This window comes from Penaeus vannamei, chromosome 3, assembly GCF_042767895.1.
Source record: "Penaeus vannamei isolate JL-2024 chromosome 3, ASM4276789v1, whole genome shotgun sequence".
NCBI classification, from domain to species: Eukaryota; Metazoa; Arthropoda; class Malacostraca; order Decapoda; family Penaeidae; genus Penaeus; species Penaeus vannamei.
Window position 1 is genome coordinate 21,957,728 of NC_091551.1, and position 13,401 is coordinate 21,971,128.

At 39.5% G+C, this 13,401-nt stretch overlaps 1 protein-coding gene across 2 annotated transcripts in view; it reads left to right on the plus strand.

The window, feature by feature from the left end:
* Positions 1-9,000, plus strand: part of Kdm5 (Lysine demethylase 5) — a 45,277-nt gene extending 36,277 nt beyond the window's left edge. For both annotated transcript variants that reach the window (XM_027375278.2, XM_027375287.2), the window contains 10 exons: positions 479-629; positions 732-1,002; positions 1,106-1,302; positions 2,698-3,016; positions 3,201-3,353; positions 3,470-3,632; positions 4,039-4,183; positions 4,789-4,975; positions 5,098-6,030; positions 6,420-9,000. In XM_027375278.2, the coding sequence (XP_027231079.1) occupies positions 479-629; positions 732-1,002; positions 1,106-1,302; positions 2,698-3,016; positions 3,201-3,353; positions 3,470-3,632; positions 4,039-4,183; positions 4,789-4,975; positions 5,098-6,030; positions 6,420-6,509 (2,609 nt within the window). In that variant the 3' untranslated portion in view covers positions 6,510-9,000. The remainder of the gene's footprint in view (positions 1-478; positions 630-731; positions 1,003-1,105; positions 1,303-2,697; positions 3,017-3,200; positions 3,354-3,469; positions 3,633-4,038; positions 4,184-4,788; positions 4,976-5,097; positions 6,031-6,419) is intronic.
* The last annotated feature ends 4,401 nt before the right edge of the window (positions 9,001-13,401 follow it).

Consider the following 13,401-nt stretch of genomic DNA (forward strand, 5'->3'; position numbering starts at 1 on the left):
AAAAGAAATTACGTATCACAAGGGATGTATATGATTTCAGAATGTATCAGTAAAAAGGGTTAAGATGTTAGTGCATACACAAGATATATAATAAATGTAGATTTTCACTTTAATAGTCTGCATTTTGTTTTTCATTTCTTATAAAAAAGGTAATTTGGAACTTCTGTGCCATTATTTATGTGCACTAACTTGGATGATATTACTTTCAAGCCCTTTCAGATATGTTCATATATATGATTAGATAGGAAAATGAGCTTTTAGTCTTCAGACTTTTGTGAAAGCTTAGATGATTAGTGCTTAATTGAACTTCATATGGCAAGTAAATAAAAAAATTGTTGTAGCAATATTTTTTTCCATTTTCTTTGTCTTGAATTTTATTTTAGAACTATACCACATGTTTGTGCTTTCACAGGTGTGATCTAGGTAAAACCTTTTGTGATTTAGGTCAAATTCCTCATTTACTTGGTATTCTTTCCAGAGCTCAGTGAACTCCGAGAGCTTGTTGAAGAGGCAGAAGCGCAGAGGTTCCCTGAGAGTGAATTACTCCAGACTTTGGTTCAAGCTGTGACTGAAGCAGACAAATGTGCCACAGTTGCTGCCCATCTTGCAACCAAAAAAGTTCGAACCAGGTTTGTATTGAGAATTTTATGCAAATATGAAAGTGGTATATGAGATGCTGCATATCAATTTGCTTTTTATAAAACATATACTAACCCAGACACTTACGGCAGGACCCGAGGCAGTGGGGAGGCAAAGAGCCGATTAACACTGGAGGAGCTGCGACTCTTCCATGAACAGATAGAATCTTTGGCTTGCGTAATCAGGGAAGGTGAAGCTGTGAAGGAACTGCTCACTAAAGTCACTGCCTTCCAGGAGGAGGCAGTCTCCTTGTTAAGTCAGGAGATGCCAGATTCAGAGGCTATTGCTAAGATGGTTGATACAGGTTGCTCTCTTGACATTGATCTACCTGAATTACCAAGACTGAAGCATAAACTTCAGCAGGTTTGTTTTGATGTTTTTTTTTTTTTATTGTTTTTTAATGAAATTGGCAATCCTTTCCATGTCATCTTTTTGTTTTCTTCCTCTCAACACATAACTTTTTCAGGTTGAGTGGTTGGAAGAAGTAGAGGAAACTTTAGATGATTCAGGGTCCTTGACTGTGGAATGTGTCCGTAAGCTCCTGGACTCTGGCATTTCTCTGCCACCGCATCCCAAGATTGAGAAGGCAATGGCAAAGCTGCAGCAGTTATTGACAAATATGGAAACTTGGGAAGAAAAAGCTAGTCAAGCATTAAATGCCAAGTAAGGTCACTTAAGTTACATGGATTAGCTAGATTTAAGACAAAATAAGTGACAGGTTGTGTTTCTTGTCTGGTACTTGTTAATACTTTGTTTCATTTAACCCTATGGATCCAGTTTCACGGAGCTGAAATCTCCTGGCAATGGGTTATGTAAGTGGCCAACATCCCAGGTGTGCGGCGTGTAGGCTGGTCACGCATGAACACCCAGGAGCGGTGACAAGACTCTGTACCCCCCCTTTGAAAAGTTATTTTCTTAAAAAAAAATTTAGCTTTATCACCATTTTCCGATATCCATATTTGTCTTTTGATTTGCTTTATCCAGATGGTAATGACTCATTTCCCTTGCACAAACTCCATATCATCTCTGTAGTAAAAAATATGGAACATTTGGTTATTTATGTCATATATCTCATTTTTTTGTGATTCTCAATTTTACGTAATACAACCTTTGCTGCTGGTCACAGTGGCCAGGAATATGGTGTGCAGCATGTAAATGGCGTTTTCACTGGAGCAGGCACTCTTCCAGTCACTGCTTACACACTTTAAATTCCACATTCGTTTATCGATGGGAATAATGCTAAAGCCCCCGTCTAAGCACCAAATGAGTCGAATCACACTTGCCTGGTTGATGGTATGTTCACGTCACCTGGGCAGCAGCTCAAGCTTTTCCTTGTCGTGACCGCAACGTCATCCAGGTCCAAGGGGTTAATGTTCATTTACTATTCCTCTTGTAATAGATATTGAAAAAAATATCATATACATTATGGGTGCATGCACTATCCTCTGTAGTTTTTTGTCACTTGCTTACATTTATGAGTCAATGAAAATAGGAGAGGTGAACTTCCCAAAAGTATGTGTTTCACTCTGACCACAAGTTTTACACCATATTTACAATTATTTATAACATTCATAGTGAACTTACCACATCACTTGTTAAGGCAACGAGTTCACCTCTGCCATTCTCAATGCCTCATATATGACTTTACAAGTTTTAGTTGCTTAAAAGTCAGTTGTTAGGTCTATCTGACCCCACCTGTTTACTCCACTCCTTGAATTTTATTGATTTATTTTCCTGGTAATGGTATCATTATTTACATGATTTTTGTTACTGTTTTATGAACTGTATTAGGTATTATAGTTATAAGAATATAAAAATTTTGTTTTTGAAAATTCGAGGGATGGGGGTAGGCTATGGAAGCGAGGTCAGATAGGCCTGGTAATTTACTGGTGACTAAGCACTTTTGTTTTTCTATGTGTAAACAAGGTTAGGAAACAAAAATCTCAGTGGATAGGGCAAGAATATATGAATCCACAATGAATGAGTTAATTTCTTGTATAGTTCATATTTCAAAGTCACATGCTGCATTGTGTTACATATGAATGTTTTCCATTACAGACCTGGCATTAATGTGTCTGAGGGTGAAGAGTTGGTCAAACAAGCAGAAGAGGTACCTGCCCATCTACCTAGTGTAGCAGCCTTGAAAGATGCTGTAAAACGAGCACGTGAGTGGAATAACAAAGTCACCACACTGCAGAGTGGTGAAACAACTCCTTTATTGGAAACCATTGAGGGATTGGTGACTCGAGGAAGGCCAATCCCGTTACATCTGGAACCTCTGGCAGATCTAGAGGAGACTGTTGCCTTGGCCCATGCATGGCTTGAAAAGACTGCGCGCACCTTCTTGAAAAAGAATTCTCATCTGAGTTTGCTAGAGGTTGATATTACTTAATATCCTCCCACTGTATTGAAGGAATTTACATGTGAAAATATATTTTGAAAAAAAAATGATATACCTTCATAAGAAAGAATACCAACTAGGATAGACTTCAAATTGTAAACTCTTGACATCATTTTTTTCAGTGCTATTTGATTTTCACAAGAAATGTTTTTCTATTCAGGTATTAGTGCCAAGAACAGACATAGGAGTGGTGTCTGGCAAACGGAAAAGAGTTAAACGAGAAGAAATGTCTGCACAGCAACAGCAGGCACAACTTTTAGATATTAATGTGGAAGATACTGCTAACCCAGCAACAGTTGTGAAAGCATTTAAGGTTTGTTATTTTATACTGGGTATGTTTTTGATAAAGTATCTTTACAGGTCTTTATTATTTAAAATTTAGCATTTTGATTCTTTCTTTCCCAAGCTAAAATTTGTGTATACTTTTAGGACTGTGAGGAAAGAGAGCTTGGAGCCATGAGAGCCCTGAGAGCCCACAATCGCAACAAAAGAGATGGAGAGTTACCTCAAGAAGGTGCCACTTTCTGCATCTGTCATAAAGCACCACAGCCCAACATGCTCACCTGTTCCTTATGTCTTGACCTTTTCCATAGTACGTATAACAGTACAGCACATTACCAGACTCGTTTTTATTTATGAAATTGTATGGTTAACCCATTAACGCTGGTATTTTTTTTGAAGTGGAAAATAAAAGATTCTGGGCGGCTACAAAATGGACTCTGTCCGCCCGCCAGCCGTGGCTCACTGCTGCGTCGGAGCATGAGCCCCCATAACAGCGTCAAACTAGCGGGACGCCCTGCAATGTTTATTTTTTTGAGTGTCTCATATGTGGGACACCCGTCATTAATGGGTTAACCTTTTCATCCAGTATTTTAAGGAACATTGACTTTTTGTTATTAATAATTAGTTATAAGTTGCTGGGTAACTAATATATGAAAATTTGGCTTTGAGAGACAAGTTTTACACAATTTTTTTTTCTTTTCTTTTATCCCTCATAGCTGGTTGTGTACCATCGTCTCATCGCAGTAAGGTAAAATTGAGCAACGAGGGAAGGTTCTTGTGCCCATCATGTGAACGTTCCAGAAGACCCCGATTGGAAACCATTTTGTCACTTCTTGTAGCCCTCCAAAAATTGCCAGTCAGGTAAGAAGAGATTGCATGACTAGGTTTGTTTAACCCAATGCTATGGGATAAAAAAGTTTGGCTAGTGGACTTGGTAACGGGATTGTTGGAGTGCATCGGCAGTTTCCCCTGTTTGCGCCCGGCTAATTCAGTAGTTTGCGAGTGACATTTGGCACCTAAAAGCTTTTATTTAGCTATAATTTATAATGATATTATAAAGTTTAAAGTTTACATTCACTTTAGGTACTATTGCCTAAAAGCTTTATCATATATATGAAGCCACTGCTATCAGAGAAAAACAAACTCCGTCCTATGAGCCAATGGTGCGGGAATGGTCATGATGCAATGCCATCCGTTTTTCTGTCCACAACAACCATGGCATGTATGTACATGCCACCTTGCGACAAGCGGTTAAAAGAAGAAACAAATTGAAGGTCAATTTTGAGAAATGTGTGGATAATTATGGATGGTGTTAATTATAGTATGATAAGTGAATAAGAAACAATGCAAATTTTAGGTGGATTAGGAAGATTTAGGATGTGAGTAGATTGTTTTATCTTAAACAGTTTTGCAAAATTTATGCTATTAGACGAGGTTAAAGTGTCCCACTTCATGTTTTTCCATAGATTGCCAGAAGGAGAAGCTTTACAGTGCTTAACAGAAAGAGGAATGTCCTGGCAAGACAGAGCAAGACAGTTAATGAAAACAGATGAATTAACAGCTGCTCTTGGTAAACTGTCTGTGTTTTCTCAAAAACTTATTGAGGCACAGGCAAAACAACACAAACCAGTATCACCTCAATCACATGATGATGTAAGTATAAAGACCATAGTATTTCTCTGTGCTCTTTATTTGGTAATATTTTTACCACTTCATTCCATGCTATACAGATATTTACCATACATGCCCTAATTTTGTTTGCTTTTTTATTATAGGAAAAAATGGAAGTAGATGAATCAACAAATGATGATTCACTTTTGAGTGAGGATGGAGAGAAAGAAAAGGATGGAAGAGGGGAAACAGAAGGAAAGAATGATGCAGACAAAGAGAATAGTAAGAAAACTGAGGAAGGAAGTTGGGAGCATGCTTATTCCAGTAGCAAAGGTGGAAAAGAGAAAAAATCAGAGATTGATAAGGTTCGATGGAGTCGCCTTGTGGCAAGTGTGATGGAAAATCATGACGGGCCCCTTATTACTCTTACCTCTGCTACCCGATCTCAAGTGCAAGACCTCTTAGTTGAGGGTGAGCTTTTGGAGGTGAATCTTGATGAGACTACACACCTGTGGAGAGTTTTACAGGCTGCCAACCATCCACCTGCAATGCTAGAAGATACATTATTATCTCTCAATTCAACAGGTAATAATAATGATGAAAACAAAACAAAAAAATCTGCTCCAAAGAAAAGAAAGTCCCAAGGTGAAGGAATGGAAGATACTCAACCAAAATCTCCACACAAGTCTCCCCTTAAAAAGTCGAAGATTTTAAAAGTTTCCTCTGGTCCTACTGATGGCAAACCAACAAAGGGGATGATTAAGAAGAAGCAGGCTCTTGCAAAGAATATGGAAAAGAAAAAGAAGGATGGAGTTACTACTAGCAAAGAAGGGCCAAGGAAAAAGACTATGGCTGGGGTCAAGAAGAAGAAAGTACACTCCTCCAACTTACACAGTGATGACGATGATGATGACTCAGATGAGGCTTGCGCAGCAGAAAAGTGCCAACATCCCACAGGACAGAACGTGGATTGGGTGCAGTGTGATGGGTGTGAGGGCTGGTTCCACTACATTTGTGTTGGTTTGAAGGCAGGAGATGTACTAGAAGATGAAGACTATATGTGCTTGGCTTGCACCACCAAGCTACCTGCACCCAAGGTAGGATGCGATACAGCCACAGACTAAGGGTTAAAAGGAATGTGGGTCATACTTAAAACTTCAGAAATTAAGGAGTGGTTGTCACTAAGATTTGCAATTGGTACTGCAATTGTATTTTTCTTTTCTAACCAAAATATAAACCTTTGATTTTTTTAAATTTTTATTTTGCTTACAGTATAAATGAGTTGGGAAATCCTGCTCTGTGTCACATATTTCAAGTTCACCTCTGTTATCTTGTGGAAAGGATATTTCATTTTAGTATTTCATAACAGAATGCAACAATGCAGTACTTGAGTGAAGGATACAGGCATATAAAGAGCCTCTTGAGTATTTGATATGCCTGCCAAATAACAAAAGTTGGGGGAAACTGATGTACCATTAACTTGCAGCCAGGGGAGTTGACGGAAGAGGAGAGTGTGGACATCCTCCTCAGCCTTGCCACGAGCCTACCACCAAAGGAGTCAGAAGAACAGAAGTAACTCCTGCTTCACAGTGATTCAAAGGGAATGTTAAAAGTTTTAGCTTGTGAAAAAGTGTTGTATAACCAAAAGAGGAAGAGGAGGTTTAGGTATCATGGTTTCATCTGGTTGTGGCTTTGAAGAGGAAGAATAGAAGTGCTCACATTCTCCCAGTATTCAAAGACCTGGCTTAATATTTACAGTATAGTTCCACCGATAACAGAGCATTCTGATTTCTGTGTGACAGACAAACAACTGTATTTTTGTGGTGTCATCGTATACGGAAAATAGTTTTGCATTCCTTTTGAAGAAGTCTTTTTGAATTAAAGGAATGTGTTTTTCTTAATCAGATTACACTTTGCTTCTCTTAGTATTATGATTGCCTTTTTATGGGGCAAATAAGGAAATTAAAAAGTATTTATAAGTCATAAACTTTGCGTGTTATTTTCAGCAAATATCTGTCAATACCTGGTAACACTATTGTGTTTTGTAGACTACAGCTCTTACCAGAAAGATGTTTGTTCTTTACAGATACCCCTCATTTAGAGCTTAAGATTTATATTCCTTTATGAAGTAGCCATGGCCAAGCAGATAGATCTGACACCCTCACTTTCTACAGGCAAGAGCTCGCAGGAGGCATAAACTCTCCTCTTATAAGAAGGTTTGATTACAAAGTTCCCATGAATTCAAACCATGGGATTTGAAGTTGTGTAAAGCACTCCTTTGGGTAGGTTATCGCATATGAGTGGTTCTGTATTGAAGATTTTCAGATTATTTCTTGGCCACAAGTCCTGTGTTATCACAGCCCTAATGCAAATAGTTTTGTACAAAGCCCTGATTATTTAATGGTATCATGCTGTAGAATATATGCTGTATCCTATGCTGTCAGTTTGTGCAATTGCATAGATTCTTTGGATACTTCCATTATTCCTTATCCTATTCAAACTTTCCCTCAACGTACAAAGCTCTTGCGCCTCAAGTCCACTTCAGACATTCGTTTGACATTATAGATAAAAAGTTTATTTTCAAATATTGTAGATTTTACTTTCAAAATTTAAGAAATGCTTCTGTGTTTTGCAAGATTTTGATTTGCTGTTACAATGAATGGCTCAACTAGTCACTGTATTTTTTTTTTTTTTTCTTTTTTCTCTTTCCTCAAAAGATGAATTAAATAGCTGACAGCTGTCCAAATAATGAAGCACCACCTGAGATAAAATACCAAATATGTATCTATTACTGTCAAGTTATTACTGACCTGATATTATAACATCTAGTGCAAACTTCATCATTATCCTTTTATACAACAGAAAAATATATAATGTATATAAATCTGGGAGGTATGTTCTGTTCTCAGGTGGTGTCTCAAAGAGAGCCAAGTGCAGGAAGGTCTGCTATTGTGTGCCTTTGGTGCGAGTCTCTGTTTAGAATGATTTTTGTTAAGAAAATTTTAAAAAGTCTTATAGAGTATATGATACTGATTCTGTAAGAAGATGTATAGGTAGGATGAAGATTATGCACTGATAATTGCCTTTTCTCACAGGATTTAGCATAACATTTGGTTCATGGAGGAAAAAGTATTGGTCAGTTATTCATTGTACATGTTGAAAAGGCATGTAGAAGTGGGTATTGCCTGCACCAGATTTTTACATTAGCAGACCTCAAAATTTTATGAAGAGTGTCACTTCCAGCTTGTGTAGGTGCTAAGTTTGTCTTTTATACAATCCATGTATTCATTATGTCACTCACCTCATGAACCTACCCAAAAACCCAACACTGGGTACTTGATCTCAGTTGCCACACATTACATCAGTTGCTTTCAGTTAGCCTTGTCGAGGCTATTATAAAAGAGTTACTGCTTTCTTTCTCTGTATCAACAATAGTTCTGTGGTTTTGTTTACCAAGTATTATTATCATGTACATAGGTTCATGCCAAATTGTATATTTCTTTTCTTTTTTGTTTGATTATAGAATCCTCTTCATTAAATGTGCTTTGTTATAACTTTTAAGATTATTTCACCTGTAGAGATGCTAACCTAAGGGATAAACAGTAATAGTAAGCTCACAAAAATTTACAGTTGCACCAGGGGGAGATTCACTGTTTCTTCCATACACTTTTTGCATATCGGTACTGTTTTCCTGACGGTGACTCTCCTGTGCTGAGTGTGCCTCCTTGGGGCAAATACAGAGGACAAATTGGTAATATATTCTATGTGCCCTGTGCCATAAGGCTACATAATATATGGATGATCTAGGTTGTCTTTGTTTGTATGACTATTTTCCTCATATTGAATCGTCATGTCATTTATTTTTCATTTACATTTTTTCATCATCACTTTTTGTGTGTAAATAAAGTCAGTGTCCATTGATGCTAGGAATTCTAACCAGTGGTAAATCACTTGTTTCTTATGTCGCCTTTATATGAAGACATTACTGATTTGTGCCTCAATTTACCAGTGTACCTGTGTTAGTTTAGCTGCACTGCTCTTGGTATTAAAGAATACCTTGAAGGCTTCTTGAAGATGTTTTATTAAAACCTGTAAATTAATTAGCTACCATAATAATGCTACTTTTACTATTTTAATCACAGTAGATGTGTGCTGAATTATTTACGTGTTTTCTCCCAATTTTTAGTAAAAAAATTACTTTTTGCAAAGGAGGAGGAGAAATTGAGATTTTCATATCACATCAAATAGTGGAAGCTATAAAGTCACAAAGTCTAGAATAAATCGGCAATTTCGTGCAGGTCTTACGTACATTTTGTTTTCAGAATGAGGATGTTTTGTTTGGCTATATGATTATAATGATTATTGATGTTTGGATTTATGATTGTCTTAGTTTTTAAGTGCTGGATAATCGCGTATTTCTAAAACATAAAAGAAAGCCTGCTTAACTAGCAGTAGCACGTTTGCATATATGACAGTCTGGTTAATGCTTTTCCCAATCTGCTTTATATGTATGCCATTCCAGTACATATTATTCAATTTTATGAAGTGATTTAAGTATTGAATCTATACGTCGACAGTTGTGACAGTTTCCTGTTTCATGCTGTTAACGGAATTATTAAAATGATTTCATGTTAACAAAAAAAAAAAAAAAAATTAGTCAAGAAGATTCGTTCTGGTAATGTTGAAAGCATAAGAGAAGATACTTACTGTATACTCTGCATATAGTATTCTTTGATGTGTTCTTGATAATGCTGACAGATTTATAAAACAAGTGTACAATTTCATAAGATTATTATCAAGAATAGAAAGTCCCTGCTTATCTAAAAAAAAAAAAAAAAAAAATGTATAATTTGAATTTTGTCTCGTTGCTAGTAGCCAAACATACCTTCCACATACTATGTACATATGTATCTTCCACTAAGAAGCTTTATAGGAGTTATAATTGATTCCCTATTATTTTGAATTGTGTAAGAAATTGACCAAGTAATGCTTTAGGTCATATGTTGAATTTTAATGAAAGTGGTAATTTCTCCATAATTGCACAGGTGTAGCAGTAGCGCTAGAAGCGGTTTACGGTATGTAGCTTCCTAATTTACAGTTACATATTTACCAATACATAAATGTTCACACATCAACATTACCAGATATGCATTAAAGAGTGCTGTACATATTTACTCAGTATAAAACTTGGAAAGTGTATATGATACCGAAAGCAGCTATCAAGATTTGCTTCTGAATTGAAACAATTTATATACTCCTATTTCACTGGCCTAGTATGAGGCGATGATTTTAAATACTACTATACTAAGTTTTACCTCTTAGTATCTCCATTATGAAAAGACATTTCACTTGAAACATCATGAATCAAAAAACTACTAAATATCGGTAATGTATTGAAGAGGAGGAATTTGGTTATTGTACATTCACTAATAGATCAATCTGTTTGCATTTTGTCAATTACGGATCTTTTACACTTCGGAATACCTGGTAAGGAAATAATGGTAGGTATTGTGATTGTTTTGAGATGTCACAGGAATTGCGATGGTATTAGTTGGGTCTCAGAACCATGGGAGAGCTACGTAATGTTTATTTTGGGTAATGGTTGTTTTGAATGTGCATTAGCATGTATATTTACAAACAGGCAAATTCCCTAACACATACAGTCACACTCTTACACACACACTCTTGCATACTTACACAATCTTGCACACTCACACACTCTTGCACACTCACACACTCTTGCACACTCACACTCGCTCACTCATGTACGCACACTCACTCATGTACGCACACTCACTCATGTACGCACACTCACTCATGTACGCACACTCACTCATGTACGCACACTCACTCATGTACTCACAGTCACTCATGTACGCACACTTACATACACACAAGGAGAAGTCCGATATGCGAAGCTGAGCCTCGCCCGGGCTATGGGGGAGCCCGACCTGTGCCGACAAATGTCGACTTGATCAACGTGTGTCAGCGAGTGCTGACGCGACAGAGCTTAGTCCTTACCCACCGCGGTGCCCAGCCACAGCAGTAACCTCCAAGCGACAATTGCAACTTCTCACGCCTGGGCGGGGCGCGAACCGCCGACTCCCCAGATGAGAAGCCACGTTACCACTGTACTAGCCTGGAGGCTTTACATATACACACTTAAACTCATACTCTTTACTCACTCACTCACCCCCCCCAATCCCTTGCCCGTTGTTGTCGTGGGGGGGCTTAGGAGACGGAGACTGAGACCTAATGCAGGGATCTCCCCTGCCTAGGGCTCAGCCCTCGACTCACCTATTTTTGCATGGTCTTTTCCCCCTCCAGCTTTTTGTTTCCGTCCCTTCTCCAACTCCTACTATCTACTTCCTAAGGTGTAAGAGCCGTGCTGAAAAGATGATAGGCTGACCTTGTGCCAGTCCTGAACGGCCTGCGGGAACCATGGGCACGGTACTCCCCTGATTTAGTTGTCTAGCCCTTATCCCCGCACAGGGCACTGGGGGTGGACCGTTTATTTCCCTTACATAATCAAGGCTTCCCATGGCCAGTAATGAAGATGTAATATCCTTATTAGGGGCAATGAAGCTTGCCCCTTCATCAAATAGCCCTACCGGCTCCCCGACCCCACTACCCACGCCTCAATGCCTACTAGTACATTACCCACCTAAGCCGAGACTCGAATCTCCAGAAGACATTCCTACTCTCCCAACTTCCTCAACTTCATCACCTCTACCCCTACAACCTTCTTCATCAAACACCCCATCCTCCCTTATTACTACCTTACAGCCTTATTCTCCATCTCTCCGTTATACTACCCCCCCCCCCTCAACAACACTCGCTCTTCAACCATTCCCCGTCCTTTTACCACCACCAACCCTATAAATATCTTAACTACTCTAGCCCAGCTAAATGGGACCGATTTTTCGTGACCCTCCTGTAGCTCCATCCTCGGGCAACAAACACTCTTCTCTTTCAACAATACCTCCAAAAACATTTGGGCAGAGTACCTTTCCATATCCGACGCGATCGGTCCCGTCTCGTAACAGTCAGATCTGAAACTGAAGTTATAGCATTATCAATCTAACTGATCTCTCCGGCAACCCCATTCCTGCAGAACCTCATCCAACTCTTAATACTTGTACCGGAAGTGTCTCTTATCTCCCAAGCAAATTGCCCAGTCGATACTAAAGATTGATCAGATTGCGGAGAAGACTTGCTCGGCTGCTTCAGAGACCAAGACGTGAAATCAGTACATTGTTACTCCATTCCTCCAAGAGGTCATCGAAAAACATCCACCAACATTGCCAAAATTACTTTCATTACACATGACCTTCCCTTTAGTATCTACATTGGTGGACAATCCCTCCCTGTTCGACCATACCAGCCTCCTCCCCGTCAGTGTCAAAACTGTTGGCGATTTGGACATCCTGCCAAACACCGCCGCTCCACAGACCGATACCCCCTATGTGTTCAGCCCGGTCATAACCGATCCAAATGCCCTGCACAAACACGCACATGTGCTAACTGCGGCGGCCCCCATAATATATTTTATAGAGGCTGTCCCACTTGCAAGTTCGAGTCTGAGGTAGCAGCTCTCAGATACAAAAATGGTCTCACTCTACGTGAAGCTAGACAGGAAGCACGCCAACAAGGTTTCTCTTATACTCCCTACTCTAGTAATGTCGCTCGCTCTGCCCCTCCCCCTCCACCTCCCCCAAGATATTCCTACACCCTCCCCTTCCACCTCAAGATGTTCCTAAACCCTCCACTTCCACCTCAAGATGTTCCTACACCCTTCCCTTCCACCTCAAGATGTCCCTACACCCTCCCCTATACCTACTTACTTACTTACTTACACTTTCACTTCTACATTCTACCTCCCCCCTGTAAACACAGACACTCCAATCTCACTGCACACTGACCTCCACCTACCTTTGCCTTTATTCCTCAGACACCAGTCTCGTCTTCCCCCCCTCATAAGAAAACCTTTGTCCCACAAAATTCTCCAACCAACTCTACTGCAGAAACTATGGAAGATATCCAAAACTATATGCTTGAGACACAAAATGCCACAACTCATGCTCCCTTCACACTCGAAGTGATTGCCGATATCCATCCCCCTCCTGCTCATATTTCCCCTGCAACCCTCCCTCCTACTCCTTCTCCTCCCTCCTACTCCTTCTCAACACAACCTAACCCCCTCGATTCCACCTACTACCGATATCCCTCCTCCTGATACTACCGATATCAATTCTCCTCCTACTCATATTTCCCCTACAGCCATCCCTCCTACTCCCTCACAACCCATCCCCCTCAACTCCCAACTACTGCCGATATCCATCCTCCCGACACCCATCCTCCTCCTACTCATATTCCCCCCTACACCACTTCCTCCTACTCTCTCCCAACGCATGCCACCCGCCTCAACTCCAACTATACGTACATTCTCCTTCCCTCCATCTCCTCTA